The following is a 7,909-nucleotide window of genomic DNA, read 5'->3' as shown; positions in this document are numbered from 1 at the left end:
TTTATTTCATTGTGCAGCATCCTACATTCTAAGTGTCTGTTATACGCATTTCAAGTTCAGTGATTGCACCGTTTTTTTGTTGTTGTTTTTGACACCCACACAAAGACGTTTGTGTGATTTAAATTTTTAAATGCACACTTGTCATTGTGCAACCACCACGGGCTACATTTTCCTGAATGGCACACGCAGTAATGCTGGCATGTCCTGATTTTCATGCAGACGCAAGGCTCACTGGGCAACAGAGGCGTCTTTATGAACATGCGTCTGGTGCATCTGACAATTTGGTAGCAGAAAGTTGGTCTAATCCAACGCCTGCAGGGGCCATGTCTTAGTCTGCACAGTAAAGCGGTAGATCACTGGTCTAAAGCAATTTTAGTGAATTTGATGAGGGTACAGGCAAACTTTTTGAGCTTTAGATTAATGTCTTGCATTGCCGTCATCGTATTTTATTCAGAAATATGACAGCAGCGAGCATCGAACCCTCTGAATCAGTGCAGGAATTATGAAACTGATGTTGTTATTTTGATCATTATTATGATTTTTAATCGACCCCAGCAAGTATCACTAACTCATTCAGCATTTAATGAAGGGTACCCGCTTTTGTGGTCTAATGTCACTGCTAAGAGCAGTGACAATGATTCAATCACACATGGATCGCTGCACCTATTTCCACACAGATGCGCGGCAAGATGTGAGCGTGCGATATTTAAAACGAATGAGATGATCTGTTTTGAAGGGCAGCAAATATAGCCAACTGTGTTCACACATACAGTGGTTTTGAAAATATGCTGGCTTGCGTCTGACTGCCAAATAATGGTCATCCAGTCTGAAACCCCTCAGCTCAGACTTAAGCTGTGCCAGACTTGCTTAGATCATGAAAAGAGTCCAATTTATTATTTATATTAAATATGTTTGAAAACACGACAGATGTTACATCATCAAAGCATATGTATTACAAGGTTAAGATTTTTCCACAGATTTTTACAACTATTATTTTTAATTTATTGTGTAACATGTTTTGTCTTTACTTTATGTTCTACAAATGTATTGGTACATACAAATTGGTATTTAAAAGAAAAATATGTCAACGTTATTATGGGTGTTTTATTCTCTGCAAAAATATACACAAGAACATATAGAAACATTACAGAATCTCATAGAGTAGAGTCCCAAGGATGGTGCTAGATGGTGGCCGGATGGGTGGCTTTGTACATCCCAAACAAAGGGGAATTTTTTTAAAATTGGATTTTTTTTTTTTTCTGATGCACAGATGCAGTTTTCTTAGACCATTTGAGACTCACATTTTTAACAAAGGACATATTCAAAGCAAAGCATAAATTGATCTCGGTGCAAATTTTACAAAAATCTGTTTTGCGTTAAAAGCTATGATAAAGAAATATGGGTAATGAATGGCCAACAATCGAGGTGTTGTGTCACTCTGGCCACTTCACTGTAAATTGAAGGGCAGTGTCAGTATGTATATGAAATACAGTTTTTCTGGATTTACACTGTATATTTTTTGTAAATTTTCAGTATATTTTCCTTAGTTTTTTAAATTGATACCGATTACATTTTATATTTATTCAATGGGACAAAATCGTAATTACATTTTATATTTATTTAATAGGACAATACAGTATGTTAATTCGTAAAAGATGCATACATTTCAAGATTGCTTTTTGAAGTTTCTTCAGAGGCCCTCAATAAAGGTTTGGTCTAATTTTCTTTCTTTTTTTTGTACATCAATGTCAACATTTTATTGCAATTTTATTTTATCTTGGATTTATTTGCCTGCATAATGTCTTCGTGACGTAGGCATTGCAAGGTCAGTGCTTTAAAAGAAAAAAAGGTTCCCAATAGAATGTTCTAGCATTTCAATGACTGGATAAAAACTAAAGTGTTGACTCACTCAACTCACGCTGACATTTTCCATTTGCACATTTCGGAGAGTGACTTCTTCGCTCATTATTTTCCCATTTAACCGCACGCAAATGTCTTCGGTAGTCATTAAGATGCACTTTTCAAAGTATGGCTAGTTTTTCATTTATTTTACTGTTAACAGATCATTGCTTAATTTGAGGTATTTTCTTCAACTAGCTAGACTAAGGCATGACCTTTCGTTTTGGATGTTTCCTTAAAGAAACATGTTTTGCCTCACTTATTCAGGAGGCTGACGGCTTTGCCACCATGGAGACAAATGGCAGCAGCCTGCACAAAGACATTTATGAAGTGGCCGTGCACGGCAACTCCAGCAATGGAAGCTCACCGTTCGCTGATGTGGCCCTGCTGCAGACCTTCAAGCCCCTGATCATCCCGTGCTACGCTCTGGTGGTAGCGGTGGGCGTCTTCGGCAATTACCTGCTCCTCTATGTCATCTGCCGAACACGCAAAATGCACAATGTCACAAATTTCTTTATCGGCAACCTGGCCTTCTCAGACATGCTCATGTGCGTGACGTGCGTGCCCTTCACCCTTGCGTATGCCTTCAACCCTCATGGTTGGGTCTTCGGCCGCTTCATGTGCTACTTCGTGTTCCTCATCCAGCCGGTCACCGTCTACGTTTCCGTCTTCACGCTCACTGCCATAGCTGTGGACAGGTGGGTGACTCAAACCATGTCACACTTTGGTTTCTTGTGGAAATCTCTCTGAATATTTTAAAACTCCTGTCTCTATTCTAAAGCTGTACAGTGGCACCAAGAAAACATTAAGCTCGACTGAGGCACAGCAGACAGATACTGTATTTTTATATACGAATAAATAAATGAAAAAGTTTTGCAGTGGTGCCCAAAATGTACATTACCATAAATTAACCAATTAACATAACATCAACAAAACATAACATTTACATTAGTTACAGCTGACATTGTACAAATTCACAAAAAAACACATACGTAACATACCACTGTGGGCTGTGGTGTGTGATGTTAGTGTCGTTAGCATGTCGTTAGCACTTTAGTAGTTGCTGAATGACATCACACAGGGAGCACAGAATCCAAAAATAAATGTTATGTCACACTCTTCTTCTCCCTCTCGCTCTCTCTTTCTCTGCACTGATCACAAACACACCAGCGCCATTCCCAGTCAAACAGGAACTGCATTCAAGGGTTTAGATTTTTTTTTTTTAAATCAGTCTTTACATGATGTGTTTTGAATTCCATTATTATTATGTAGTAATGTGGTTCTAATGTGTTTGTTATAGTTTTTGCCAGTTTTTTTTATATTTTCAACAGCTTTCACTTAAAGGGTTTGGGAGCAACTTTAGGGGGCTTGGAACGGATTAGGCTATTTATATGTAAAAAGTACCTCTACTTTTGAAAAATGGATGTTACAAAATGACTTCTGGAACAAATTAATCTTGTAAATAGAGGTACCACTGTAATTTTTTTTTTTTTAAAGTGGCCATCACAGCGGTGGTTGCTACAGTAAAATACTAAACTTTTCGCTAATTCCATTTTTATTGCCATCACATCACATCTCTACCACTCATATTCAATTGTTGATTAAGGAGGCTAAGAATTAGAATTACACAGTCAGTGTATGATACGGCACAAATCTATCCGATCGATCCGTGCTATCCGATCGATCCGTGCTATCCGATAACTATGCGTAGCACTGGGTGCATTCAAATGCAGTCAGACATTTCAAATATACAAGCCGACATGAATTAAGAAGATTGATGAGGCTGATGTCATCATGATAGTCACTTATATTTGCAATACTTAACTAAATAACTAGACTTCTGTCTTCCATACTAGTGATTGGTATGTCAATGAATCAAAATAAAGAACCAACCCGTTTTTGTTTTCAATAAATATCACAATCGCAAATTCAATGAATCCCCTTTAAACAAGCGTGAAAACACTTACCACGAATAATATTCTGAGACAGAGCAAGCAGTTTTTCTTTATTGTTGTTTTTGTTGTTGTTGATGTCTTGGTTTTCAGCAAAGCATTTCTCATTTTTGGTTTTCGGCTTCAGCCAAACATTTGTATAACCCGCATCCCTAATATTAAGATCAATGGAAAATCAATTTCTTTGTGAAATCCTCAAGCCTCAATACACCTTATGGGGCTATTTATCGATCAAGATACTTTCTGATTAATGGAGTATAATGAGAACAGAAGATTTCAGTGATGATATACAACACTTGAACAGATCAATGTTATGTGGTTCTTTTTCTTTTTTTACCTTTTGATATAAATGCATGTGACCTTGATGTTCTGTGCTGCAAATGCACTGGAAAAAAAATCCATTACCGTTGCATTTGCACAGAACATTGTATTTTTGTCACGCAAACGTTCTCTGTCACCAGCCGGGTTTAATTATGTATTTCTCTTGAGCACAGCAGCTTTTTAATGCCATTAGAAGTAAACACAGTCTTTTTGTTTCCAAAGAAATCTGTCACTGCCATTCAGTTGAGCTTCATGATGCTCACCTCCTCAAATTATACGTTATAAACATGCCAGGCTTTTGTACTTGGCATATTCATATTTATACAAATTGGGCAATCCTCTAAATTGCTTGGGGTGTTATGTTATAAAGCACAGTATGAGCTAAACACAATGTTACCCATATTTAAGAATGTTTGGATGCACAAAGCTACTGAAACCAGCAGCATGCATGCTGAAAATATTTTTTTCTGTCATAGAGTGGAACCTTCAAGGTTGAAATTATTCCCGTTAAAGGAAAGACAAGTATCTAGTAGTATGCGTATTATTTATTGACTGTACATTTCATGGATATTAAACTTGGGTTAAATAGAAATTATACAAGATAACATACAATAAAGGCATAAATAGTATTGTTATAGGTTGGGTGCAATGTCAGTTATATCCATCTGGTGTCCAGTTGAAGTGTCACCATGACAAACCAATATCAATAAAGTTTATTCAAGTGTCAATATGCTACTTCTAAATACATAGCATTTTTCCCTATTTCTCCCCATGTCCTCCGGATGTCAGAGTTTGGTTTGCATTTCTGGCAATAAATTGCAGTCGTAAGGGTTGGACTCCGCCAAGGTTGCCCTTTGTCACAGATTCCAGTTGAGGTGGCATCTGGCTAGGACGCCTGCCGGACACCTCCCTGGTGAGGTGTTCTGGGTAGGTCCCACAGGGAAGAGGCTTCCCTACCCAAGCTGCTGCCCCGGCAACCCGATCCCAGAATAAAGATGGATGGATGGATGGATGGATGGATGGCACGGCATATTGGTTTGTCAAAACAAAAGTAACAAATTATAATTTTTTAGCATTTGGCCTACAGTATACTAACACGTCCAACAATTGGGTAAATATTGTACCTTAAAGGAGTTATATTTTACACACACCACACCTCATATTGTGTAGCTGGTTCGCCCCCGTTATGATGTTGTTTGATGCCGGCGGGTCACGAAACATGCATGCATCCGTCATCTTGAGCGCTCATCCTCACGAGGCTTGCAGCTGATGGAGATTCTTTCAACAGTGTGAATATCAGGGCCAAAAACAAGCGTTTTACTGACATTAAAATGCAAAACAGTCAATACTTCCCTCTGTGTTACTCTTATCAAATCAGTCTCCATGGCAACCTAGTATTCATAAAAATAGTTCCACCCACAGGTCAATGGTTTACTACTGCCGTTGATTGTCCCGCTGTGTGCTCCCTAACACACATTTTCACCACTTGACCATAATGTAGCTAATAAATGAAACTTCTGTTTACTTGGCCGATTTGGTGCAAAATCTCGTTTCCTCATCTCCACAACCAAAACAAAACTAAAAGTCGTGGATAAGGTGGCTGTGTATTTTCTCATGCATAGCCAGTGCGGGAGGTACGAATTGCTCCTGCCCTCACAAACGCGCTTGAAGATGTTTTCATCTGCAAGGGTTCATCTGCACAGAATAAGCAAGGGATGCTACAAAATGCATCAATGAAGGAAAATAACACATTGGGAGTCTTTCGGATGAGACATCGATTTTGGAACAAGATGAAAAGATCCAAAAAGTTGGCTTTTAGACATTACATTGTCGAAGTATCGAATCAAGACTTGGTCTATGGCAGATCTTCTAAATCAGTTGACTTGGGCATGGGTGCAAAAAAAATGTGATTGAGACAACTCTAGTAAATATATATACATTTTTTTTATTATTAAAAAAAAACATTTCATTGTGTGTATAGTGAGACTATAATGGTACATTACAGTTTTTCAATTGTGTTCATTATAAATTTTACACAATATTTAAATGTGTCCAAATGAACCAGTATGTAATGCGCTCTTGCATATTTGTAGATATTACGCAACTGTGCACCCCCTGAAAAAGCGCACCTCTGTGGCCACCTGTGTGTGCGTCCTCGCTGGGATCTGGCTACTGTCCTGCGGCCTGGTCGCCCCGGCAGTGAGCCACACCTACCACGTGGAGTTCAAGGAAGAAGGCTTCACCATCTGCGAGGAGTTCTGGCTGGGCCAGGAGAAGGAGCGACGCGTGTACGCGTACAGCACCCTGCTGGTCACCTACGTCCTGCCCTTATCTGCTGTCTTTGTATCCTACTTGTGCATCACGGTCAAGCTGAAGAAGTGCGTGGCGCCCGGCCACAAGACAAAGGAGAAGGCGAACGCCCAGCAAGCCCGCAAGAGGAAGATCTTCCGTCTGGTGGCTCTCTTGGTGTCGGCCTTCGCCGTGTGCTGGCTCCCTATTCATGTTTTTAACATGTTGCGGGACATCGACATCCGGCTCATTAACAAGCGCTTCTTCCTGCTCATCCAGCTGCTCTGCCACCTGTGTGCCATGAGCTCGTCATGCTGCAACCCTTTTCTCTACGCGTGGCTGCACGACCGCTTCCGCGCTGAGCTGCGGAAGATGCTCAAGTGCCGCAGCCGTGTCGGCGTGCCCGTCAAGCGCCGCGCCGCTGGTGTGGCCTTGTAGTCCCACGAGGAGGGAGCAAACACTCTCCAATCGTCCATCCATTTGCTCTTATCCTCTTCAGGATCACAAAAGCCTAATGCAGAATGCAACCTGGACTGTTCATCAAATCACATGGCACATATGAAAATGGACAAACTCTGAATTTACACTGTCCCTCAGACGGAACTAAACCCATGCCGCCACTCCCAGATAAGAGAAAATCTGTCACCCACCACTTCCGTGCGACTTTAAATAAGATATCTATCAAAAATTGAAGAAGTATAACTAATAATGTATCCTTTTTAATATTAACAAAAGAAAAAAGCAGTACAAATCAACTTTCAACAACGTTTATACTGGTTAAAGGTTAATCTAAAATGGGAAAAAAAGAGAAAACTATTTGCACCACCCCCAACTTGTTGCTCAGACTCTAAATATTATTATCTATAAAAGTTGTTCAAGCATTCCTAAAACGGTATCCTTTTCAAAATTAAAAAAAAAGAAAAAAAAACAACATTAATCAACTTTCTACATCTACTTTTTGACAGCCAATTTACAAGTTCCCGGTTAGTCTAAAACTGAAAAAAGTGCACCAACATGCCTGAACATTTTTTAAAATTGCAATTACACTCCAGATGGAATAAAAAAATAAGAAATAAAAAACGTTCCCTAGGGTCACCCCCTCCAGCATTACCTTACATCCCACTATTTGAGAAAGACCGCACTACAACAATTTTGAATCAAGGATCAAGGATAAGTGTGGCAGTGGATATTTTTTCTCTGTTGCCCAATAGTTATTTTTATTTGAGCCCTTCAAATTCACCTTAGCCGCAAGCTGCTGTACAAAAATAATGAAGTACTTTTTATCTTTGTTGCTGTGAAAAAAATGTTTTTGTTAGCTTTTAAAGGCCCGTATGTACAGATTTGTGTTGTCTGTGAGTAGTAAGAGTATTAATAAAGCACATTTCCTGAGTTCTGTAAGTGGTTGCTATTTCAATGTTAATGTTAGTTGTCTGAGAATCAACGTTTTG

The 7,909-nt window shown here is 39.3% G+C and overlaps 1 protein-coding gene across 1 annotated transcript; it reads left to right on the top strand.

Moving 5' to 3' along the window:
• Positions 1-2,187: 2,187 nt before the first annotated feature.
• Positions 2,188-7,485, top strand: prlhr2b (prolactin releasing hormone receptor 2b). Its single transcript, XM_088434808.1, has 2 exons — positions 2,188-2,597; positions 6,266-7,485. Exons 1-2 carry the CDS (start codon positions 2,188-2,190, stop codon positions 6,897-6,899), a joined length of 1,044 nt encoding a protein of 347 aa, XP_088290934.1. The 3' UTR covers positions 6,900-7,485.
• The last annotated feature ends 424 nt before the right edge of the window (positions 7,486-7,909 follow it).

The sequence above is a fragment of the Hippichthys cyanospilos genome, chromosome 15 (genome assembly GCF_059441005.1).
Source record: "Hippichthys cyanospilos isolate Australia breed blue-spotted pipefish chromosome 15, RoL_Hcya_1.0, whole genome shotgun sequence".
Taxonomy (NCBI): Eukaryota; Metazoa; Chordata; class Actinopteri; order Syngnathiformes; family Syngnathidae; genus Hippichthys; species Hippichthys cyanospilos.
This window is presented reverse-complemented; position numbering and strand designations above follow the sequence as displayed.